Source organism: Epinephelus moara, chromosome 6, assembly GCF_006386435.1.
Source record: "Epinephelus moara isolate mb chromosome 6, YSFRI_EMoa_1.0, whole genome shotgun sequence".
Classification (NCBI taxonomy): Eukaryota; Metazoa; Chordata; class Actinopteri; order Perciformes; family Serranidae; genus Epinephelus; species Epinephelus moara.
The window spans coordinates 41,163,178-41,189,404 of record NC_065511.1 but is presented as its reverse complement, the minus strand read 5'-3'; the positions used below and the strand labels follow the sequence as shown (position 1 = coordinate 41,189,404).

The 26,227-nt window shown below is 42.2% G+C and overlaps 3 protein-coding genes across 3 annotated transcripts in view; all 3 read right to left on the bottom strand.

The window, feature by feature from the left end:
* The window catches only part of nagpa (N-acetylglucosamine-1-phosphodiester alpha-N-acetylglucosaminidase), a 402,702-nt gene that overhangs the window by 331,713 nt on the left and 44,762 nt on the right, over positions 1–26,227 (bottom strand). The window lies entirely within an intron of this gene.
* On the bottom strand, positions 7–8,274 carry ccne2 (cyclin E2). The gene is made up of 12 exons (XM_050046356.1): positions 8,055–8,274; positions 6,456–6,494; positions 4,853–4,934; positions 4,635–4,688; positions 3,658–3,800; positions 2,937–3,072; positions 2,683–2,829; positions 2,157–2,252; positions 1,721–1,855; positions 1,510–1,621; positions 1,181–1,338; positions 7–199 (listed from the first exon to the last, which is right to left on the bottom strand). Exons 2-12 carry the CDS (start codon positions 6,467–6,469, stop codon positions 89–91), a joined length of 1,188 nt encoding a protein of 395 aa, XP_049902313.1. The 5' UTR covers positions 6,470–6,494; positions 8,055–8,274; the 3' UTR covers positions 7–88.
* Positions 10,271–24,401, bottom strand: tp53inp1 (tumor protein p53 inducible nuclear protein 1). The gene is given in 5 exon segments (XM_050046368.1): positions 10,271–15,184; positions 15,354–15,873; positions 19,841–20,005; positions 20,008–20,217; positions 24,180–24,401. Coding segments are annotated over 4 exon segments (966 nt in total). The 5' UTR covers positions 20,063–20,217; positions 24,180–24,401; the 3' UTR covers positions 10,271–14,958.

Sequence of the window (26,227 nt, the reverse complement as noted above, 5' to 3'; positions counted from 1 at the left end):
GTTTGGTGAGGAGCTGATGTGGTCAGAGAGGTCACTTCAGGTCAGACGGTGGGTAGAGGTAGCATGTCCTCGCTGATCTGTGTCCTGCTCAGTGATTGGCTGGTTTCTCTGCGCTGCTGGGCGGAGTCAGGGTAGCTCCCATGGCAACGGGCGACAGCTGACATTCGAGGTTGTCGAGCCGACAGTCCTGAGATTTTCTCTGCAGGAGAGAATTAATTGTTAGGAAGGAAGAATTGCAAAACAATATTTTTACAACACAATCAGGCGACTTTTTAACGTTGATGACCGTAAATCTTTCACAGTGAATTTATCCTGCTTTTACGTGCAGAGAACACGCAGTCATTGGTGTAACTGAAGCTTTGACATCAGTGTGTTGCATATGTGAAGTGACGGATTTAAACCCAACACCCTGGTGCCGTTAGTGTCGTGCTCGACAGTAACACATGTGGTATTGTCTGTTAACTTGGTGCAAACATTTTTAAGCCTGTGTGATGGAACTGCTGCAGTAATTGGGTTTTATTTTTCAGTTATTTTATTCCTCCAATCAAACTGTGCTACTTTGGTGAGTCACATCTCAACTATTTACTTATAAAAAAATTTAAAAAAAATTTAACCCCACTTAAAAAAGGGTGATGTCACATTTCAAGTCGGCTTGATACAATGGCTTAGTACAGGAAGTACTGAAGATATGATAAACGAGACTTGGACTAAACTGCACAATTTTGGAAACGGATGTTTTGCTGTTGTTACACTTGGCCCCCTTTTATTTTGATTAAAGAGGAATTCTACCATTTTTTGATTCTTCACAGTGGAGGCATGCAACAGTTTCTTCAAATTCATCGTAGAACACGGTGACTAATATTCAGATGTTCATTTTGTGGGTGAAGGATTCTGTTAAATACAAAAATGTCACAGCAGACTTTGTCCTCTCTTCTCATGAGCTTATTCTGTTGAACACCTGATGGTTTTTTTTGTACCCCTGAATTTGTAAAGTGTCTTTGAGTGTCATGAAAAGCGCTATATACGTATAATGTATTATTACTGTGGCTGTGGGCTCAGTGATGAACTTGTTTTTGACACAGGTCGAAGAGTGCATCGAGTATCGTTAAACTGATGAATTTTGGTTGGATATTTCCCGATTTTTAAAACCTCAACAGCAGTGTGTGTTCATTTTGCTCACCAGCAGATCCAGATAAGCCACGTGTGTCTGGATGTTGTGTCGGGCGTCGGGTTTGACTTTGGAGAAGTTCTTGAGTTGAGGAGTGGGTTCAGACCGCAGCACGTCCATGAACGGACTCATCCACCGAACACAAGGAGCCACGCCGTCCCATGTCAGGCCTGACAGAGACAGGGAGAGGACTGTGAGGTTAAATCTATAAAGTGAAGTTTCATCTCCAGTAACATGCAGCTTTTACTGACTGAACTCTTTTCTAATTTATCAAAAAAGATAAAAGCCTGTTAAAAATAGCTCTTTAACACACACAGCTCAGGGAGGGTAACCAGACTCACCTGAGACTTTATGAACGACATCAAACGTAGAGAAGTGGCAGAATGCAGCTGCAGCCAGAACACTGTAGCTGTAGTCCAACGAGTTGATATCCAGCATACACAGGTCCAACAGCTGCAACACACAGGGGTCAAAGGTCAGTGGGGTTTGTTCTTTAAAGGCAACACTTTCCTCTTTTTATCCAGTGTGTTAATGATGCAGGTGTGACGGTACCTGTGTGATCCGGATGTACGTTTCCTGGGAGAACTGCGGCACCAGGAAGTTCTCTCCGTCCGTCTGAGCTTCCACCTGAGCGTACAGCTTCAACCAGGAGATGGGCGTCTCCGGACACAGTTCCCAGTTTAATGCCTGCAGGACGACAACGACATCATACAGGTCAACACAAAGAGAGACAGCGAGCACCATGCAGGTTTATGTCCATCCTTTCTCTGCTCTGGAGATTTTTCTGGAGCAAACGGTTTCCAAAAAACTGAAACTGTTCTTTAAAGTTATGAGGACTTGAATCTTATTTAAGTAACTGGAGACCCATCTGGCCAAACTGTAAAATTTGTATTCTGGCACATCTCCATGGTGTAACTGTGCTTAACTTTCATTACATACAGTCATTTCTTAAGCTGGTGTAGTCTGTGAACAGTGTGCTCCGTCTTACCTTCAGTAGGTGAAGCTCTGTGCGCTGGATGTCACAAATGTCACAGGCTCCGTCTGTGACGTAGGCGAAGTCTACGATTTTAGGAGGGTAGATTTCCTGAAGCAATGAGAGCACAAAGTTATTTAACAGGTGACTCAAAACATTTGGTGCATTGATTTTGATTTATACGTTAGGCTACAGATTAAATATGTATTAGTCATTTATTCCGTTGTAGACAGGAGTCTTGTAACTGACTGGATCTTGTGCAGTAATTATATTTTTTCTGATGCAATAAACATCAGACATAGAAGTTGTTTCTGTGTCGTCTCCCTGTGTCAATGAGGTATGAATAGGAAGGTATGAATAAAATAGATCCCAGTCTAGTGTTCACTGAATTCTGATTTCATCGTGATTAAACACTTATAAAATCATAATCATACGTCTGAGTTCAACACGTCCTCGTATGTCTGTCACATTTAAACTGGAATCAGTATGCCAGTGATTCTGTGGGTGGATGTCGAGAAGGGGGGGATGAGGAAGGACTCACCTCTATCTTGGAGGCGATGAAGAGCGCGGTGATGCCGATGAGCTGCAGGTAGTCTTTGTTGACATTCTCCTGAGTCAGCATGAAGCGGTCGAAGAAGTCCTGAGCGAGGTAGGCCGTCTGCCGGTGGAGGGAGTACACCTCACACACCTGCACACAGAAAGCTTTACACACTGGCCGACTGTTTAAGATGGTGTTTATCTTAAAGTGTGTTTTCAGTGAGTTTATAATACAGAGGAAGTTTTCAGTCGACCCACCTCGAGCAGCCAGTCCAGCAGAATCGCTCTCATCTTGGGCTGCAGTTTGGGATGTCGCTGCATGTAGCTCTTGTCGTGAACATACTTCAGCTCCTTGTTGAGCATTTTGATCCACACATCGTCTGAGCTGGCCCAGCTGGAGGAAAGAAGAGAAACACTATTGTTCATCTGTTGTTTAATTCTTCTTAACCCTTTGCAGTCTGAGCACACTAGCCATGTCTTTCAAAAACACGGGAAGACGGCGACGAGCAATGAAAGAAATGACCCAAATAACTGCAAGAAATTAGTAAAAAGAAAAAAATTAAAATTAATGAATTTTGTACCATAATTTTTAATATGTAATAAGAATTCCCACCCCCCCAGTTATTTTTTACAGTTCGTTTCTGGACTTTGGTCGGATAAAAACAGACCATCTGAAGACGTCACCTCAGGCTCTTGAGAAGTTACACAGCACGGCATGTTTCACTATTATCTGACTTTTTAAAAGGATGAAAGAATGAATGGAGAAAATAACTGGCAGATTAATTGATGATGGAAATAACTTTTAGCTGCAGCCTGAGTGTTTTGTTCTTCTTGAGTTTGTGTAAATCAGGCTCATATCAAGAACAAACCTGAGTCTCAACCTAAAAAATAATTCATTGTGAACGAGGACATTAACCTCTGAATACAGAGCCGGGTGGAGGTGATGGCACAGCCTCGCTCAGGTGTGAAACTCACTTACCTGAGGCGGGGAATAGGAGAGGCCTTGATGAAGAGGTTCTTGAATCTGTACTGCTTGAAGCTGGACGGATCTGCAGGCTCCAGCTCTTTGTGGGGAGTTTCGATGAGAATGCACGGACTCGCTCCGTCTTCTGACCAACACTTCTGAACAGAGACAGAAACACACAAAAAGGTGAATAAAACAAGAGACTGAGACAGGCAGTGTGGTCAACAGGACAGTGTCTCCATCAGGATCGTGATCTTACATTACTCTATAAATACTTCTGAGTCATTTCCGGTCGTTACTGAACATTTGGGCTGTTGCGTAAGCACCAATGGTCAACCTTAGGATACTGTCACAATATTGATAGAGTTGTATATAATGCTATGGGAATTTCTTCTTCTGTGATTGTTGCTTTAACCTCCATTATATTTATTATAGTTTCCTGTGCCTATTGTAAAGCATGTCAAGTTTACCTGTAATTAAATCTGCTGTAAATAAAGTGTAATCTACTGTGAACTCCATTTTTACATCAGGCTAACTGGTGACACCTTGTGGTCAAAATGAGGCAGTGCAGAAGCTTGAGTCACTTGAACCTGACCTCACATCATAATCATCATCATCATCATCATCATGAAGATGATCTGATATGACGAGAAGCTTGGGGTGCTCTGTTCAACACACAGATGAGTGAGAGACAACAGGATTAAAAAAAAAAAAAAAGAGAGAGAGAGATAAATAAAATATCCAGCACACTATGGATGAGTTATGGTATACAAAATGGACGCTCTCGGTCTCTCTCAGGACTACTGACCACAAGGCTTTTCTGTAAATTATATACAAGTTCACTAAAGTAGCTGCTTAGAAACTAAGAGTTTTAAAAAATGGGAGGTGACACTGAGAGGGAGGAGGCACCAAACAGATAATTAACTACTAACAACACATCCCAGTTTCAGCTCTTATCAGTCACACACACACAATCATGTGGACACACTGACCTGTATTTCATAGCTTTGTTTCTTGGCAGCAGGTTGTAGTTTTTTCTTGGAGGGCTAGAGGAGAAAATAAAAATAAACTGGTGAGTTGTGACAACAGGATAATAAAAGTCTAATAGTGCAAGCACAGATTACAGATGGCTTCACAGTAAGGTATTAAAACATTTAAATTAAGAGAGATATGCATCTGGAATCATATGAACGTATTAAAAAACACAAACCTCTGATTTTCTTTTCCTCAGCGGGGCTCTGACGGTCGGCTCAAGTGTGTTTGAATCTCTGGCTTGCAAAGTGATGCGGCCGCTGAAATGAAGAATAAAGAACATCAGCTTCACGGCTGTAAATTCAGACAGGAAGTCAGTTTTGGTTTTGTCTACAAGGAATCACATTTTGTCAACTGGCACAAGTCGGTTTGGACCACAATATACGGCAGAGCTGAGTTCATCACATTTATTTTAAGCAGATTTCATGAACTCAAAAGTTGAATCAGTTCATTTTATCGAGTTTGAGATTTTTACATGACTGAAACTAAACGGAAGTGAATATTTTAACTCTGAAGTTCAGTGAAATCATGTTGTAGGGCTGCCCTGAACACCAGTTTTGAGGGAACAAGGCTTCACTGATATTTCATCAAAGCATCAGAGGAGAAACTGGACGTCAGCTTTCAGTCATTGCACCTTGAATAAGGTCACAACTTGCCACCTTGTTAGCATGCAGGCTGCACATTAGCAGCTAGAAGCTAGAAAATAAAGAATACTTAGCAAGACGACTAAGCTGTTATTCCAGGGTTCAGGTTATTTGCCAAGTTGGTTATATATTTGTAATATGCCAGTTTCGTTTGGCAGATCTGGCACTCAACATTTTGGGGGTTTTGAAACCATTTGACATCTTGCTAGCGAATCTGTCAGCCTATCACACGGGGGTTAAACGGTCGGAGTCACAACGCTAGGTCTGTCACCAAGTTTAAATGTCCTTGCCTCGTTTGGGGAATGATGTTAGACCACCGTTTCTCAATTTAAGGGGCTATTCTGGGTAAAACGGCACATTTGAGTACTGATTTGGAGATCCATTACCATGGCAATGATCAAAGCATTCGGGTCAGCCCTACATATCGGGGATAACGTGATCCTTGTGTTATCATTCTACAAATTTCTACTGTTTTAAATAATGTTTTGGATCAAGATCAAGTGAAAACTGACAAAGTTATGTTCTCTGACAGTGCACGCATATGGCATTATCGATATCAGAGGATACAACTATAATTCAGATTTCCTTTGTTTGTCACTTTCACTGCGCACTTCACTGGTGGGTCACGGGCCCGTTCTGAATGGACCACAAGTGACTCACGAATGTGTCAAGTTTGTAAAAACACACTTTATTTTAAAGTACAGTAAATTTCCAGGACAAAGTCGTTTTCTGAAGTGCGGTTTATTGTCTCCTCAACGGAGACAGCAAACTAGCTCCACAACATAGCAAAACGAAATTATGACCCTGAATGTATTAAACTGTGTGGACCTTGAACTAAGGAGAAATCTGGACCCTGTGGCTGGACCAGTTGGAAACCACTGCTCTACAAGACTTAAACAGTGCAAGTCAAAAATAAAATGGCTGCATACAAATAAGTAGATAAAAGTCATAATTCAATAAAGTTATAAGCATCCGTAATTAAAATCTATAAAGTGCATGATATTGTAATGTTGTAATTTCTGCCCCATCACCCAACAGATCAAGTTAAGACTAGGACTGTTCCTCTCTCCCCTGAGGCCCCCTGTTGGCCCCCACACCCCAGTCTGAGAACCCCCACCACCAGCAGCAGCTGCTTACCTGCGTCTGGACATTGTGTCAACTGTATTTATGGCTCCGCTGTAAAGAAAAAGACAACAGGTGAGATTCTGATGTAAAAACTGCACATGTACAGACACTCAGACACATGGACCACAGATAGGATGAGACTTTAGGAAGCTTATAGATATATAATTGACCCTGGAGCCATTTCATGATCTCTTAGTGGGTCCTGGGGCCAAGCTGTGAAGCCCCTGGGGCCCAGTAATCACCAGTACACACCATGTTAGAGGTCACTGGTGTGTGCTCCCCTGGTGAGGATGTGTAAGCCTCAATAGGCCACAATGTGTTATATAAGTTAAACTAGCTCCTGGGAAGTCCTGGAGGAGCCACAAAGGCTCCTGGAGGCCCCCAGACCCCCAACATGTAACAGACCACCACATCTAACAGACTCAGTTTGAACCTGATGTAAGTTAGCTTGAGACAACAGACACAGGTTAGCTTGTGACCACCAGTGAGGAGAGCCAAAGTAGCTTAAATCACACACACATGCTCCACTAACAGAGCCACAGCTCCACATGTGAAGATGATGATGAGTTTAATTTCATATTAAATGAGTGAAACAGATGAAACTGTGAGACTACAGAGCCAGACTCGCCATTCAGGCTCTGTGAGCTAGTGTGGTGACTGCAGCTAAAAAGGAGGGGGGCTGCTTGCTCCCTCGATTTCAAACAAAAAAAGCTCAAAAATGCTTCATTTAAACCAAAGTTTATCCTCTCCGGTGATTAAACAAACATCTCCAGACGACATTAGCGCACTTTGACTGTATCAAAACGGTCAAATATGGACTTTATTTCAGGATTGAAACTCAAAGACGCGCCAATTTCCGCAGCTCAGAAGCGGGAGGATTTGAGCCCTGCCTCCGCTGAACCTCCTCCAGGTCTGGGGGGGGAACTGGGACAAATGGCCGCTAAATATGAACCATACTGACTTTAAACTACCACCAACTGCTGCAACACACTCCTGAGGACCACAAATCTGAACACACACCTTTAAAAAGTGCACTAAAGTCGGGTAAACTGAGACCACCGCTAGGCTAAGCTGTGGAGGGGGAGCTACAGTAATTAGCAAACCTAGCCGGGTAACTGCTAACTAGGTCAACAATAACCAGCTCAGGCCGATGTGTCGATAAACTGCGGCTCTCCTGCTTTTACACACACACTGATCAATATGTGCTTGATTCAGTGAAACAGACAACACAGAGAGGGACGAACAGAAAAAGCACCTTTCTGAGAGTTTTTTAAAGTTTCAAGAGCAGCCTCAGTGTTCGCAGATTAACTCCATTAAAACCACTAATTCTCCTTAAAACACCTCCAGGATAACATGCAGCAGTTAAAACGAGGTACAGCAGCTCATACTAACAGAGGAAGCTCCTTAAAATAAAGTGGAATATAAGTAAAATCTAAATATGGCTGCAGTGGTTCACTCGCCCAGGCTTGAATCTGGACCAAACTACGTCGGTAAAACAGATATTTAAGATGGAAACACAAGAAACAAACTCCATGAAGATACAAACAGAGATAAAATGACATTAAACTACATAAATAAGTGTAAATGTGCTCTCCAGCTCGGTGGTCTTACCTCCTCTGTGGTCAATGAATGAATGCATCAGCTGTGGCGCCGGCGCCAATCCTTATATCCGCATAGGCCTGCCGCTGCCTACTGCGCATGCTCGTTCCCGGTTCACAGAAACGCGCTAAATGTTCAAATTTCCACCGAGATTTTGACAAATGGAAAACACCGGCGGCTTTAACGGTGATTTATTTACTCCTCTCTTGCGTATAACCGCTTATTGGAATCACCAGGACGCATTTAACGGGGTTATTCGCCGCGTTTCACCGGAGCTTACATTCAGTTCTAACGGACACCGAGACCCCGCGAGGTTTTTTAAAGCAAACACCGATTTCCGGTCATTCCGGTTGAACTTAAACGACTCGTTACACGCTCACACATCACCCCGCGTCAGAAACGCTCGGTAACTTTAACACATTATGGAGTTTTTAACGTTTATTTCGCGGCATCCAAACTGCTTCCGCGTTTGAGTCCCGCCCGTAGGAGGGTGCTCCGTGACGTCGAGCCAATGGAGAGCGAGCGCGTGCTTCTGCTGCAGAATGTAAACAGAGAGAGCACGTGGAGCTGCTGTCAGACAGCTGACAGAGAAACAGTGCTGCTCACATCCAGCTGTGTTTCACGTTATTAACTGAAACCTGAGATATTTAATGACGCAGTGACACTGTATATGAATACTACACTATATTAACAAGACATATGAGCCGTTTATAAACACTGTGACGTAATAATAACAATAATAAACTTTATATATATTTTTATATGCAGCTTTCATACAAGAAATGCAGCAGAAGCGCTTTACAATAAGGGCAGTATAAGTCATAATGGACATAAAACAGACAAAGCAGTTCAGTATAAAAGGACATTTAAAATCAGTTTCAAACATGGATTAACTGATTCATAAAATTACAGAGTCGTAAAACTATAAATCATAAAATCAAGTAAGATTTTATAAGAGTTGCAGCAGCGTGAAGCGTACAAAGAAAGTTTAAGTGTAAAAAAGAACAATAAAATAAGAAAACCAAAAACTGTATTAAAGTATGTCAGAATCAGAAATGTGACTTTATTGTGATTCGTTGCAGTTGCTCTGATGTTACGGAAGTAGAAATAAGAAGGATAATCAATCATTTTTAATCTTAATCTATATTCACTGAAATACAGACGAGCATCTCTTTGGAACAACCTTCCTCCATCTCTGCAATCTTCATCTACATTATCATTATTCAAAAGACATCTGAAAAGGACTCTGATGTGCAATGACTCTGAACACTTCATTGATTTATTTGTAATTATTTATCTATTTATTTATTTTTTTATTGTAAATTGTGCAGCTTTAACAATTTTGTAGTGTCTCTTAGTCTGGAGCTCTTGTTCAACTAAACAGTTGTCATTTTTATCCTTCGCTTTTTATGTGAGTGTTGTTAATTTCTTTTTTAAAAAATATTTTAAAATATAAAATATGTATAATGTGCTGAGTATGTAAAGTGTGTAATGCCTTGTGCTACATTACAGTGTGTAAAACTAGGATGTAAAGTTATAAATATAAAGTATGTGTATACTGTTACAATGTGCAGCACAATATGTAAATAATAAGTAAGAATAACATACAATAGGTGCTGTAGTTAAGATAATTAAGATAATATTAATACGATAACAGTACAGATATTATTGTAACATTACTGTGGATTAAGAAGAGCTACAATATTAAATACTGTTAATGCAACAGTAATAATCTAACAATGTGTCGTACAAATACACTATTGAACTATTTTTGATATTTTAAGTGCTTCTATATGGAGAACTTTTACTGACAAAAGAGATTTTTTTAATATTGGGACTTTTACCAAAGAGAAGGATGTTAATACTCAGTCTCCACCACTGGCAACAGCTAACACTAAGTCATAAGGTGAACATGGTGCAACAGTAGAATATATGATTATGTGCTCTTTGTGTTGGATGTGTATTTTCTTAATTTGAATGTTTTGTATAGATATGATTTATTTATTTATTTATTTTATGAAATGTTTTGCCCACATCTGGCCAGCAGCTTCAAGGCGTAACATCCTGCCTCAAATGTCGAGGACTACTGAAACTGAAGCTCACTATATGTGCGGCCACTTGTTGTCATATGATCAAACAGCTGTTCATTGATGAAGACGGTGAGATGCTGTTTTATTTCATCGTCTGTAGAGGGCTGAAGAAACAGAAACAGAGAGCGACATGAGAGCTGTGTATGAAAACATTTATTATAGGCTAATAAGAGATCACATGTATTAACTATTACAGTTCGAAAACAGATGACCCCACTTTTTAATTAGCATTTGTTTTGACATCAGAACAGAGTGAATTGATCTGTCATACATCCAAAATACAAAGATGGAGACCAGTCGTGTCGATAAATAAAAAGTTAACCCTAAAATTCCTACACCTTTTTTTTCCTTTTTGGCAAAGTGCTGTATTATTCCAGTAAACTACACAAAAACAAAAAACAACAAAAAAAAGTCTAACACTTGGTGAAAAATAAAAATGCCACAAAATATTCTTCACACTTTTTTCTTAAAATAAACAAGGAGAAAAGAGGTTTTGCTACATCATTCTGTCTGGTTTGTTGAGTCATTATAAAAAGCTGGGCGGGCGGTGGAGAGGGCGAACGAGCGTCCTCTGAGTGGTGCATAGTTGGTTTCTGATGTCCGTTTGTTTGTTTTTATTTATTACGTCCACTCGGTGAGTTCAAGTTCTTCATTGATGCATTGTCATTACAACATTTCAACCTGGAAGGCACGAGATCCACAAATTTCAAGGCATTGAACAAAAACATTACAAATCCCTGTTAGTCTGATGATGGAGAGATGAACTGAGAAGTAAAAAACAAAACAACAAAAGGCTCCTGACAGCAGGAGGTCACGAACATCGCCGTCCGTCCCCTCTGATCCCTTCTGTCTTTAAGTTTGCCTTTTTTAAAAACACAAAATAACATCGTCCATGATTGCAAAGCTCGATAGCTGAAAGGGAGAAACATTCGAGAAGTAAAAGAAAATCTTAAATACACCAGATTGAACCACTCAACTATCGTATACGATTATTTACAGCAAAACCGTACAGACGCCTAACAAACGTTTGTTAGTGCTTTCTTAATAATGCTACCGTCCCATCAACACGACCACAGAGACAAACTGAAGTCAGACGTGACTGAAGATTCAGGATCAGCACTGCAGAGAGTGATTAGATCTTCACTGAGCTTTAAAATCTTCGTGTGTTTATACTGCACAGACTGCTATATTTTGTGTCTGTGTATCTTCAAACAGGATTCACTCCCCTTTAAAAGTGAAATCACTTACTGCTGATGTGTTTGATGTTTGATTCGACTGATAAAATCAGCTGACGTGACCTTTACAGCAAAGTGTAAAGGTTTAGTCTTTAACCTGTTTTAACATTATCACCAGATTTTTCATACATCTTCAGAAAAGTTTAAGATTTAAAGTTTCAACATGAGATCCTCTATGGAAGCTCATTTTTGCCAGGAAAAGAAAAATAAGGAAGAAACATCTGGAATAAAAAATAAAAATACTCACAGTAAATCAAAATCATGAGATACAAAGGCAAGTCAAATAACCTTAAAAAGATTTACTTAATTTTAACTCAAAATTTCATGCAGTAATTAAAATTTTAATTCTAAGTTAATAAATTAAAAATGCAAAATAGTTTGACATAAATCAAAATCATGAGATAGTAAATTACATTTTTGGCGTTTAAAGTAATGAGCCACTTTTACACGGCCTCTTCAAAATGGGAATTTCACACCTCTGGAGCAGAGGTAGTAACAGCGCCAAAATTACCTCTGTATGAACGGGACATTTTGACGCGACCGTAGTTCAACATATGCACGTTTGGCACACGTAAAGAGTTTCAGTTAGTTGCAATCTGCAACCTCACCACTAGATGCCACTACATCCTACACACTGGACCTTTAAAGTAACATTTTTGCCTTTCCATCTCAAAACTTCGACTCACCATGCCTGTTTTTATCTTTTTAATCCCAACTTTTCGTCTATTATTTTGTTTTCCTGACAGAAATGTGCTTCACCTGATTCAGTCACTCTGTACAATGGATCGTTTCTTGTCTCCTGCAGCGTGGTGACTCGGCCCGGGCTCTACTTTCCCAACAGCAGACGCGTTAAACATCACAGTCCACCATTTCAGAGCACCAAGGCCGAGAACTGCCGACAAACACTTAAAAGTTAAACAACGACGTCAACAACAACAACAAAAAAAATCAGTATTACAACAGGTTAAAAGTTAAAGATCATTGCTACTTTTTTGGTTTAAATATTTTAACAGTTTAGCAAAATGTAACTAAGTTAACATGGAAAATAGAATAGTTAAAAAGCATAAAGTACATTTCTAAAACCATGTTAGGTAAAATATAAACATAGCTGAAAAAGACCAACAGCTTCTCTCCATCTTGATGGATTTCCAACAGTCGACTGAGAGCGTTAAAAGTTCATTTTCACAATCCTGGGACCGAGATAAACTAAAACTAAAAGTCGATTAATTCTCACAAGCATTTTCACAAGGGAAAGCTCGCTGGGACAGAGCTGGAAAAAGTCCGAGCACGCACAAAGAATCATCAGCCGTCAAGTAAATCTGCATTTTTTTCCTAAAGAGTAAAGGTGATTGGTTGTGACCCTGAGAAGTAGACTGCAGATTCATTTAAGAACAAACAAAATAATAATAATAATAATAATAAAAAGAAATAAAATCTTTTTCCATTTTCGTTTTTTCCACCGTCGTCACACTAACACAACTCTACAACCATGCAACAGATTGCACACTAACATAACCAAACATACCTAAGCAAGAAACCATATACGCATATATACCAACTTCATACTGATATGTAATTTGTTTTTTTCTTTTCAAAAAATATTTTGGAAGTTTTTTTTTTTAAATACATTTTTGTTTTTACATTTCTATTCATCTCAAAGCTACCGTTAAAACAAGGCGTTTAGTGATATTTAACCCAGTAATTTTTACCGTCTTTTTTCTTTTTTTTTCTTTTCAAAAAATATTGTGAAAAGTACTGAATTACAACGTCAGCGGCAGGTTCAGGCCGGCGGCGCAGGACGAACAGAGAGGCGCCGTCATATCTAACAACAAGGTGATGCTACAGGACTTCAGATCGTGTAATTTACAAACTTCACGGCAGGAAACTTTTTTAAAAATCCTGTTAAGCACTCAAACACTGAGGGGGAAACAGCGAGCCGTGATGTGTTTTCATTTCTGTGGATATCTGACCAGATGAGCATGAGGTCACGTCATGGGGTCAGTTCCCTCAGAATCAAGGAGTGAGGTAAACAAATATCTAAATCTGCAAGAGCAGAAAATAAACAGGCAAAGCAGCTACAGTACAGGTTTGTGTTTGAGCCAGAAGTGACTCATGAAACTCTCCGTTCTGTCTCTCAGTTTTCGGTTACTACACCCTCCAGTTTCACAGGGAAAAAAAAAAACTCTGAGTGCAGCATGTTCACACACGTTTCACTCTCCCAAAATGTCACAAAACGTTTGCGTTAAATGGACGTGGAGTAAATGTCTTGTTGCAAACTGCTCGTGTTAGTTGCTACTACAGCAAGAAATAATTTTCCTTTTTAAAAACAAAAAAATATAATGTTTTATATTTAAAAGGAGCACGACAGTGATGCAGGATCACACTTGTGTAAAACTGGAGGACTGACAACACAGAGAGTTAAAAACAACAGCGATATCAAACTATCAGAGGCCGACATGCCCAGACTTTTTAGTCACCTCTGTAGGTTAATCTACTAAAACACTGGATCCTACAGTTCCCATAATGCAACTCAACACCCCCAGCTTGTAACAGAGACTTTCTGATAAAAATAAATGTATTGTCTCCGAGCCCAAGCTGAGATAACACTCATCATACACCTGTTTCCACAGACAACGTACACTGACTTCGACAGGTTAACTCAGTGGAACATCCCTTTAATTGACCTGTTCTCTTGTGACAGTCATCAAAAGGCATTCAGGGAAACGATTGCTGTCTTGAGCCAGACGGACATAACTACAGACTGCAGATTCTAACCAATTATTTGAGGGGATTTTTCCTTTAAAGTTTCGACTCATTGTTTTATAACTTTCCTGCCGAATCCCAGCAAAAACAACCGTCACTGCTGGCAACTTTTTTGGGCAACGCTGTGAGGCAACTATCACAACTCTCCTGCACTGATTAAATGGCACCGTTGTGCTGCTGCACTGTTTGTGTTCAAGTGATTTGTGATCTGAAATGTCTCCTGAATGTGTCCTGTCAAGTTGCCCAAAAAGTTGCCAGATGGTGAGGACACTGTGACATCACCATGACATCAACTGGGCATCCTGCCACGCTGCGAACCTGCCGCCAAGTAAAGTGACCTACAGCATTGATTCTACACATTAAGTTGTCCGTAAAGAACATGAAGAAGAAAAAAAGAGATAGAAAGGAGAAGAGGACGTCACTGTGACGACTCTTCTTCTCTGTGATTGGACAAACTGGTCCAGTGGAGGGGAAACGATGATGGGAGGTCGGGGGACACGTGCTGACCTTTTCTATTCATAACACTTCTTCTCAGCATCAATACAAAGAAGGGAGCATGGATGGATGGATGGATGGATGGATGGATGGATGGATGGATGGATGGATGAGGAGGAGAGAAACTTTTCTCCCACCGGCCACATGAGCTGATAAAATTAAAAAAGCGTCCAATCAGATTTCAGAACAGACCGGGGTGTGACTGATGGCTGATGACATGTTGCTGGTGTTGATTTCTTGAGGTGGCCACTGTTTGTCTCCCATACTGCTAAAAGGACAGGGTTTGATGATGATGATGATGATGATGGTGATGATGAAGGTGATCAGGACGCCTCAGAAGTTGAGGTGTCTCTGGCTCGGCTGGTGCAGGTGCACGGTGCTGGCCTTCGGGGGGCGCAGCAGGTTGAGGCGTCGCAGGGCGTTGCGGGACAGCGGTTGGGTGCGCTGGGCGGTGGTGCTCGCTGTCCGCTGCTGCAGGATGCCGGCGCGGGTGGAGAGCGCCGCAGCGTAGCAGGCTGAGTGGAGGCTGGAGCGACGCTGGACGACCGCCACCTCTGGCCTGTAGGAGGCGACAGAGAGACAGAAAGGTGTTAGATGGAGCTGAGTGGGTGACTGAACAAATGTGTTGTGGTGCTCAGTGGTGACACTCCAGCACCATGAACCCCCTGACATCAGTTAATGTTGAACATAAGCTCTAACAGATGTTGCTGCTGCTCTCAGGACTTTACCTGTGACGAGAGCCGTCCAGAGTGTGTCTGCTCTTCTCCTTCCCAGCGGAGGGTGTCAGGGCGGCAGGCACATTTCCAGGCAACAAGCCCAGCTCCAGGTCGAGGGAGCGCGGCAGGGGGTCGAGGCTCAGCCTGGGGGGGCTGTGGTGGGCGTAGACGGACATGCTGGGGTGTTCGATCAGCAGGTTCTCCAGAGGGCTGGTCTCCAGGAGGACGGGCTGGCTGCCGCGGCCGGTGAAGCAGGGTGGCGGGGTGACGAACCAGCTCTCCTCCAGAGAGCAGGCGTCCAGACGGAGGAAGCCGCTCTCCTCCTCTTCGTCGTCTTCGTCCTCCTCCTCAGCCCCGCCATCTGGGTCGGTGTCGGCCGTGGAGTTGAGGGAGGTGCAGGAGGCGTAGCGGATTGGGGGGCTGGCCATGGGGGAGGGGATCATTACCAGGTCCTCCTCCTCGTCCTCCTCTTCCTCAGGACCGACGGTGGATCCAGAGAGGCCGTCACCACACTGACCGGAGCAGGCTTCAGCTGCAGGGAGAGAAACAGCTGGATAAATGCTTTGATACATCACAAAGGGATTTTTACTTTACACGTGTATGATGCATTTAAAATGTAGTCGTGTCTGAGTGACTGATCCCTGATATGCACTCCAAACTGGACGTGGATGGTGGCGCAGACAGCAGACATGCACATGGTTCCCTACATTTGACACTGGTTGTTTTTGCATGCGCTGCACACGCAGTCCATGTAGTCATAAATCTCGGGCAGCACACGTGTGTCCATATGAACAACTGGACATCAGCTGACTCATTTTACTTCCCCTTTTCTGGATAATAAATGTATGTCTCTTGTCACCAGTTTTCACCGGGACCATTTAGAAAGTAGTTCCTGTGAGTAACATTTAGTGCTCAATATTAGCTGATCACAATTATATCAGTATTTGTGTGTTTGATGGCCAAGACAATTTGTGATGAAGGTAAAATGTGTCACACACACTGTTATAAATCACGTCATTATTTTTACATTCTTTTCTTAAGTGCAATTTAAATGCAAAAACTACCATTTCCAGTAAAATCACAACTCATATTGCAATCATAACACCTGTCAAAATAATGTTTATGATTTTTTTTGCAAGTTGTGCAGCCCTAAATTGCAGTCAAAAAATGTTTAAGGTCAGTATCTCAATCTCAGTTAGTTTATTTTTACACTGTAAAATGTCCTGCTCAGAGTATATCTTGGTCACTGTATCCATGCTGTCTTTGGTGAAAGTGCTTTTAATGTTTTGGCTCCATCAACTTGGTGTCACCTACAAGTCTCCGTAAACTAGATTCTATTATAAGCATGAGAGATTTAAAAATTCTTGATTCTAATTAAATGTCAGCTGTTGTTTTGCTGCTGGAGGTGAAACTCCAGTGTAGTATCTTCAGTGTGTCAGCAGGTGGCACTGTGACCCGTCTGTGCTGCAGCAGCTGTGACATGTAAACAATCATTTTCTTGATGCATAGCAGCCAGAGGTGTAAAAAAAAGAAAAAAAGAAAAAAAAGGCAGCCAGAGATCTGCAGGCAGGCGACCTGACAGCCCAGCATCACATGTCCAACTGACACCGCAGCCTGCACGCATGTTTCTGTTTGTGCATCTGCAGACACGTCTGCAGGCTGCTAAACCCGTCTCACACTATCAGAGCTGCTTAATCTGCTCACCTGATCCTTTCACTGCGTCCGTCCTCTGCATCAAACTGCAGGAACAACCGCTGCACATTTGTTCGCATGGAAATCATCACGCACAGTAAATGTGTCGACATCCTGCACGTCTAACAAACAGACGTTAGCGTGCCAAAATCTGGGAGTCAGGCTCTTGTTTTGATCCAAAAATGAGCTTCTAATGATTCACAGAGACGCAGGAAGTTATGAAAGGAAACGTGATCTCAAGCTGGCAGACTGGAAACTAAAAATAACTGTGTTGACGAAGCAGACGTCTCCATTTGATTTCAGTTCTGTTTAAGGATCTGATGTTTTCTCCAGCCTCTGAATTACAACATGCAATTTTAACTCTTAAACCCTGCAGTGTTTCAGTTTTTACCCAAACACACAGCTGGAGGAGTGAAGGTTATGAACTTATCACCCTTCATCAAATGACCTCTGTGCCCTCACTGTTTACAGTATGCATTGAACTTGTTTGTTGCATGAGAGCCAGCGTTTGGAGTTAATTTCCACACGTGACAGGAACAGCAGCCGGTGGCTCTCTCTCCCAGGAGTTCACAGAGGAATCCTTGTTTACCCACAACAGGCCCGAGAGGCTGCAGAGTGCTGACTCAGCGCCTACCAGCTGATCTGCACACTTTATCCTCTCAGCAGTGGGACAACCCCTCGCCGTCCGAGCCCATCAGCAGCTGATCTCTTCCTCCAGAGGCGGCAGGAAACCGAGGAGGTTCAGGAGTGTGCTAACAGCTCCCGACAGCAGCAGCGGAGCTCTGCTGTTAGCGAGGACCAGCAGTGTTCTGGAGAGTTTGGCAGGCTGTGTGTCAGGTTAATGGGGTCAGTGTGGATTATGAGCGAACCGGCTGACCTTCCACATGACTCAGTCTCCTCTAGGAAACACAAAGGCTCAGAGTCTGCAGAGTTTCAGTCCACACAAACATATCATTTCACTTTCAGCCACAAATCAGCTGTTTCACCAAATTTACAACATGCAAGCTGAGATTTCCAACATGACATCATGGATCAAAACCAGCCTCATACATGTGACACATGCATGAACATGTGAGAGCGCTGCAGGACATTTATCTGCACTTAAAGAGCAACAGTCATCTGTGAAATGTTTTTAATGCCACGCTTTGCTGTTCCCTAAATCACCTCTGTAAACAGGCCCTCTGGCTCGCAGGCCTTCAGGTCGTGACACAGTCCAAAACACAAACATGCATACAGGTGGACACGGTTACACCTGTGCAGCAGGTGTGTATGGGCATATATTTTGGGATGGCCGTGCAAACTTCCATCAAACCATCTCAGAATCATTATCCCTGCAGAGGAGAAGCAGCCTGAGCGCTCATTAGTCTTGTGCAGAGCTCAGCACACTTTATAAACAGTCTGTAACTTTATGATGCACCTGGGAGAAACTCAACACTGTATCCAGGTGTGTGATGGAGTGTGTTAAACTGGGACGCTGCTCTGTGCCCATACATGTCCACCTCCACGGGCCCAGAATGGGAACTCCTGCTCCACCAGGGTCTATTTTTACCTCCTCTGGTTCCTCAGGCGCTTTTGTTTCGTGTGTTTACAGGTTGACTACCATAAACTGCCTGATGCCAGCCTGCATCACCCCCCACCCCCACCCCTGCCGCCACCACCAGCCGGCCTCTGTTTGTCCCCCCTCCCACCTGAAATATTCACACGGCTGTGGAATCGGAGACGACAAGTCCAGTTGGGACCAGCAGCGGGTGAACGATGGGCCAAACCACAGCTTCACTTTCAGAGCCTTCTGGAAGTCACTGCAGTGTGTCATGTTCCTGTATACAGTGTGTGTGTGTATGTTTTGACTGGGATCTTTTTTTGATCTCAGACAGCTCAGGAAACTTGGCTCGTCTCTGACCTGCCATTAAACCAGTCTAAAGTTATACAGTATCTATGTATCTGTCCTGACTCATGTTGGTTTATTTTCACTCTGTGCAGAAACTGTACTCGTCCTCAAAAGCTTGTTAGCAGATGTTGAGCTTTAAGATTTCAGGGTTTTCATTTTCTTTATTTCTTCCTGAAATTGGTCTAATTTTTATAGGTGGCACGAGTGTAACATTTTGTGTTGTGTGTGCAACCCACTGCTGGGACATTTAAAACATAGCTGTTAGTGGTTAGCAGCTAACTCAAAGAAGAAGAACAGCAGCCTAAAATGTCCGCCAATTGAGAAAACAATGGGGTCAAGGAGAGATAAAGGGATAAATTCAAACTTGATTTACGGCGTTGAAGCGAGACAGCAGACGTCACGTGACAGCTGAAACTAGTTGAACAAGGATGTTTCTTGATGGCGAGACAGATCTGTCTGAGGTTTGTCTCAAAGTTACCACAAAACAAACATCTGCAGGTCAGCAAGTCGACGGCTGATGTGTTAACTGTGTCGTCTCTGCTCAAACACGTGAGCTGGATTATAACTGTCAATGTGTGCATTTACTTTATACATTGTGTCAAGCCACCACTGAGTGCGTTCAGTATTATGGGAGGTGGTAACAGGTTTTTTGCCTGCATTGAATTCTGCCCAGATAAAAAGAACTAAGTCAAACGAATGGTGACTATTTTCTCAGGTGACAGGAGGGTTAAGACTCTGCAGAGCTTTGTGCTTTGAAGTGATAGAATAATTAATAAAAGTGTTAATCTGATGGATGATGGTGTGATGAAACCACAAAGTGTCAGTGTGATGTAAAGTTCATTATGTGAACCAGCTGGAACAGAATATTTTACTGGTTTTAAATCAGCAGGTGAACACAGGTGAGTGCAGTGCTACATACCCAGGTAGTTGACCAGGATCCAGTCTTCGTCCTCCTCTTCCTCCTTGCCACCTCCAGGTCTGCTGCATCGACTCAGCTCCTCCACGTCGTCCCCGAACAGAGCACTGGCGAACCTCTGGAACATCCCTGTATGTCCTGCGGGGGCGTGAGGCTGAGGGAGGGGCTGGGAGAGGCGCGTGGCTCGGGGCGACGGCGGGGAGGCGTGGCGCGCACTTTGGTCATGAGCTGCGGGGTTCACGGCGGGGGGAAGGCTCCGGAAAGGTGCTAAAGTGCATCAATATGGTGTGGTCATGGATCATCTGCGGGCCAGCAGGCACTGGCTGGACATCGCTCAACGTCAGGGTCAATTCGACGAGTGCAAAATTACAAAATAAGCCCTGAGAGGAGGAAAAAAAAGAGACGTTAAATCAACAGCGTGCTGCTGCGTCTGTGACGGTGTTTATTTCCTCCTGTTTTGATCTGAGGTGACCTGTAACTGACACACACTGTATAATGACATCTTATTTACAGTGTATGTGCAGCTATAAAATAGAATATGGGTCAGACGCATATAAAAGAAGCAGCGAGTGTCGGGCCAAGTGATTATTAGGTTGCCTTGTCTTTATGTTTTCCTCCTTCTGTCAGTGAACTTTGGCTCCGTGTCTGTGCTGCCATTTTTATTTAAATAGAGATACAGATCTCCAGAGAGAGCATCCTTCATGATCCTCTTTAAATAAAGGTTTTGTCGTGTTTGATGAGAAAAGATCGGTTTAGACACCAGTCCATGTGTATGGAAGAGTCAAACTGCCACACTAGAAAAAAAACAGAACACAAGATAACAAGATGTTTTCATGATATAACAAGAAAAGAATCCCGTTATAACATGAAACTTTTCGTGTTATTACCTGATACTGATCAGATGTACACAAACCTGCAACACCACCAGAAAAAAATATTAAATATATTTTTACTCTGTTGTCTATTATTAAATGTGTATTAAAAGGCCTGACGATTGATGTGTGAGTGATAGCAGGTGACAGAAGGTGTAAAGAGGCCGGGTTCATGAGCGGCCATCAGTGAGGCAGGACTGATTTCCCGTCTGGCCTGACGGAGGCGAGCAGCAGCTGCAGGTTGTGATGGAGGCAAGCAGCAGAGAGCAGCCGTCCTGTCTGTGTTTTATTCAACAGTAAATAAAGAGATGTGCTGTATTCAGACACAGCTGGCCGGCAGCCGCTCGGCTGGTCTCAGCACAGTCTTTCATGGAAAGTATTAGAATAAGAAGTGATCGGTGTCGGCGTCCCGCTGCAGCTGCTGTATAAAGGGGAAGGGGGGCTTTTGGCACAATATTACTGGATTAAAGCCAAGGGTGCTTTGGGCTTTTTTTGCCCCGTGTTGCGCTTTGCAGGCTACATTTAACCCTCTGATTGGAGGAGCAGCCAGACAAGAAACTGCAGAAACAAGACACAGCTGAAGAACTACTGTAACACCTCTACATGTTGTTTTGTTGTGTGAAGTGAAACATTAAATCCATAATTTGACTCACAGTTTGGCTCAGTGTTTCAGTGGTGTGTGCATTAATGATACCACGGTGGTGTTTTCCTTTAGTTTCCCAAAAATAAACAGGTGAAAGTTCATTATAAACTTGTGCACAGCTTTCTCTGCACATTTAAGCCTGGCCCTCAGCAACCACCCTCGACCCACTGGCACAGCCACGCCCAAAATAAACAGAATTTGACGATCATAAATAGGTAAAAGGGGGAAAGAGAGACATTTTTTTACATGGTTTGATTGGCATTTTGATGGTAAGCAAGTTGCGCCATATTGTGTTACGATTTGCAGTGGAAAGCTAAACATTGCCATATATGGTCACAGACAACAAATGCATTATAATGCAGTATATCAACCAATAATACTGATCATTTTCTCTAACTCAGTGGTTCCCTAACTGGTCCAGCCACAGGCTACAGATTTCTCGAATTAGTTTGTGGTCTCTGTTAATCCATAGCAGGAAGCGGCACTTCAAAATAAAAACTCTGAGCTGGAAATTCAATGTACTTAAAATAAAATGTGTTTTTTACAATCTGATATGTTAGTGAGTCACTTGCAGTCCAATCAGAATGGACACACAACCTACTTTTGGACCGTGACCCACCAGTTGGGAACCACTGATACAACTAATACACACACAGAATCACTCAACTGGTGACATTAACTTTAACTATACTATACTACTACTATATATAATGATATGTTAACTGTAACTATAACGATAAAAACTCAAAAAACTAGAGTAACAGGTATTTAAAAAAGATAAATATATATAATTAAATACACGATCAGTCATTTTAGACATTATAAATCAGTATACATTGATGGATGACACTAAATGTTTCGTTTCACACCTTTGTTTACAATAAGATTGATGTAAACAAACCTCTAACAATATTAGAAAACATTAAAAAAAAAATGTATTCTTAGTCGCTGTCTAATTATTAAAATTGTTCTAACACATTTCAATCCCGTGTTTTTAATCTTATTAAAGGGCGATGGTTTGGTTTGAACCACACACTGCTCCTTTAATATTTAAACTAGCTGTTAAAATAATCACCACTAGGAGGCAGACATGAACGAGTTAAAAAAATAAGTATGCATGAACGCCTCATCAGCGTTACACAACTTAAGGAAAGCCAAATATTGGATTTTTTCACTGGCACCTGAACGCACACCGCCTTCTAAAGGAATGCATCGACTCCAGGCTGTGATGCGTTCACACCCTCACGTGCCAGCTCGTATTTTTGTCATATTCGTTACACGCAGGAAAAAATAAACAGAAGCGCTCTTCTTCTTCTTCTGCAAAATCAAAAGCGGAAACTCCTCCGCCCTGTAAACACCGAGCGACAGACAGAAAACAGAAGAAAAAAAAGCTCTGAGCGAAGAAGCGTCAACAACAGCAGGCTGATAATCTGCTGCACCTGTTCCTCCTCCACCCTCCTCCACCCTGCCAGGACATCTCAGGGATAAATGCTCTGCATATTTAGATCATGATAATCATCACCGAGCACAAAGCAAAGCTCCTCTGGGTGTGTTTTATGGGAGATTAACGTCGTCAGAGGGTCACTGAGTCAGAGCTGCGGCTTTCTGTTCAACAACACCCAAATTAATGCATCCATCACATCATTATTTATTCATCCTAGTGTTAAAACAGACGCTTAAAATCATCAAATCAGACGTAAATGCAGGGCTGCAGGATTACACGTGCATGCAGACATGGATTAAAGCCACATTACACACATTTCAGGCTGCAAATAATACACCTGTCTGTTTCAGCAGAGCAGAGATGCTTCAATATAATATGTAGTGGGGACAGACTGTTGTTTTGGGGCTGAAAAAGACACGATTATTTCCATTTTATGACTATATTATGATTATTAGATCATTTGGTTAGTCTTTAAAATATTAGAACCCAATATATTATACTGTCTAAAATTAACAATTTAAAAGGACATAAAACAGGAATAAGCAGTATAGTTAAGTTACTGTGTGATGGGCATTGTGACAGAAACAAGAGCTGCGACTGTTTGCACTCTTTTATTTCTTATTTTGTTAATTAATCGATTGTTTTGTGTTATAAAACATTATAAATAGTAAAATATGACAATCACATCAGGGTGACATCTTCAAATTTCTTGTTTTGTCCCAACAACAACCCCCAAATCTCTAAATTTAAAGCAAGGGAAAAACAGCAAAACCTCAATTTAAAAAAGCTGAAAATAACGCATTTTGACATTTTTTACTGGAAAAATCACCAATTACCAAAATGGTTGTCGATTAATTATCACATCCATAGACTAATAGATTAATCGGCTGACTTTTCCAGCGTCGATGTGCTTCACCGACCAGTCTGTGAGACAAAACAGCCAAACTGGTCCAAGAACAAACTGGGGCAGCAGCTTGTGTATTGGACGGTTTGTTGGTTACAAAGGGGAAGGGGAGGAGGCTGTAACTCGACACCAGCTGGGCAAGACCGCAGCCTGCCTGATAAACGTTTATCTCCTCAAATATATCTCGACAAAATTCTCTACAACGTATAAAACACTTGTTTTAGTTTAGTCGAGGAAATACACGAAGTTTTGCAGAGCGACAGCTAGCATAAATAGCTAGCTAGGTTAAGCTAACACTGCAGTTAGCCGACTGAAAAAGCATCATAAACGTTAAATAACGCATCGTAACTTATAAATATTGACGTGTTTCCTACAGTATGAAGTGTCTCTAATGTAATGTGGAGGGAAATGCTCATTAGCGTTGCGATAAAAGGCACCGGAGCCGTTAACGGTCACCGAGAGGAAAACAAAGAACTCACCTGCGGCAGACAGAGGAGATGTAAACAGTCGGTTATAAATCCTTAAAAATGAGGTAGACGCGTTACTTTTCGAAAAATGGAAAAACGTGAGGTTTCTTCGCGGAAGAAATAAAATATAAAAAACGTTAATTTAAGGACTGTACATCGGGAGTCACAGTGCGGTGTCCTTTTTTTTCCTTCAGTCCGTTTCCTCCCGACTGCTCCTTCTTTTGTTGTTGTTATGGAGCTCCAACAGCTGATCGCCGCGACGTCACACAGAGCAGCCTATGGAAGGGCACGGACCAGGAGCGGCTCAGCCAATCACAGGCGGTGTTACATGATTACATGCCTGCTGCCTGCTGCCCCCCCTCCTTCTCCTGAAAAGGACATGACTGGGCAAAGTGCTCATGTTTGGGAGCAACACAGACGCTGGTTACATAAGAGGAGGACCCGGGTCCGGCTGCCGGGTTTCCTGTTTTCTGAAAGCGTCCACACACCCGGATCATGTCAACACTTAGCTGGAACACAGTTATAAGGTTTGTTTAAAGGAGTCATAAAGTAGGGCAGAAGAAAACAATGTGTGGAGGTTTTCCAAACACCTTTGACCAGAGTCAGGCTGCAGTTCAGTCTCTCAGCCACAGTTGTGTAATAACAGCCGGTGCGTGGTGAAAAACACCAGCAGGAAGTGATCAGGTTCAGGTTCAGGTTACTTCATCTGCACCCTCAGGTCGGTTTGGTTTGAAGGAATCCATCTTGACACATTTTACAAACAACACTGATACTAGTGTTTCCAGATGCCTTAAAACTAGACAAATAATCCAGCCATTAAATCCTATCTCCAGATGCTGAACAACAGCTCCAACCCTACACCCACTGAGGCCTGTAGTATGAAGCAGGATTTGGAGTTTGCGAGGTAACTTCAGGGTTAACTCTGGGTTTAATGCACTATGAAGCCGGTTCTTTTTTTTGTACCGGGATATATCACCGTGGTAACTGATGTGAGGTTAACTTCAGGGTATCAGGTCGCCGCCTCTGATCAGTCAGATCACTGAAGAGAAAATTACTCATGGATGAAAGTCCAGAGTCTCAGGTAAAAAGAGGAGCCTGTACGCTGTTAGAATCATTTCATACTTTCCACTGGTTTAAAACAGAGCTTCTCACACACACACACACACACAGATCGTTTACAAACTAAACACATGATTTTAACTGATGCAAAGTTTATTTCAGTCGCAGTGACAGTGTTGATATTTCACCCTCTGATTCATCACTGCAGCTCAGAATAACACGAGACACCTGTGTGATGAGAACGAGGATAAAACAGATCATATTTTATTTGTAAAATAATCCACACTCTGATGATGTCACTCATAATTAACACCCCGCCTCTTTCACATGAACGCGCTTGTGACTGAAATGAAAACCCAGATTTGACTGAACTAGTTGATAACCAGCTTTGTAGTAATGGTTATCCAGACGGCTGATGTGACAAGTTAGTCAAACCAGATAACCAAAATATATCCTGGATAAGTTGATCTGGCTTCGTAGTACTGAAAACCCAGAGTTAACCCTGAAGTTACCTCGCTAACTCCAAATCCTGCTTGAAGTGATCAGGTTGCGTCAGGTTAAGAATAAAACATAAATCTTCACTGTGCTGAGTCTGTGGAGCATTTTACCGCTACATGCATACTTTTACTTTAAATACTCTGACTACATTTCACTGATGACTCTAGTGGAGTATTTTCACAGTACTTTTACTTCAGTAAATGATCTGAATACTTCTTCCACCACTGTGAGTATTAGACTGTCAGAATACTTCAGATGACAATGCAACATTCCTCCTGAGTTACAGTTTAACGTCCAGTCGTACCACTTTATGTAACATCTTTTGTCACAAGCAGAGAACAAGAATCTGCAGTGAGACGCGTCATGAACCTGTCTGTCTGCTTCCTGTGTGTCGTCATGACAGTGTTTAATCACACACATCATAATTAGACATATTCATACTTGCTGACGTGCCAAGTAGAGACGGCTCGTCATGTTTTATATTGTAGATTTTCAGCATGACG

What these genes read in the sequence shown, in the direction of transcription:
- ccne2 (XM_050046356.1), bottom strand. An exon ending in TCTCCTATTCCCCGCCTCAG is followed by an intron (nt 3,073 to 3,657) that starts GTAAGTGAGTTT and finishes TCTTTCCTCCAG; the next exon opens with CTGGGCCAGCTCAGACGATG. An exon ending in TGTCGTTCATAAAGTCTCAG is followed by an intron (nt 1,339 to 1,509) that starts GTGAGTCTGGTT and finishes TGTCTCTGTCAG; the next exon opens with GCCTGACATGGGACGGCGTG.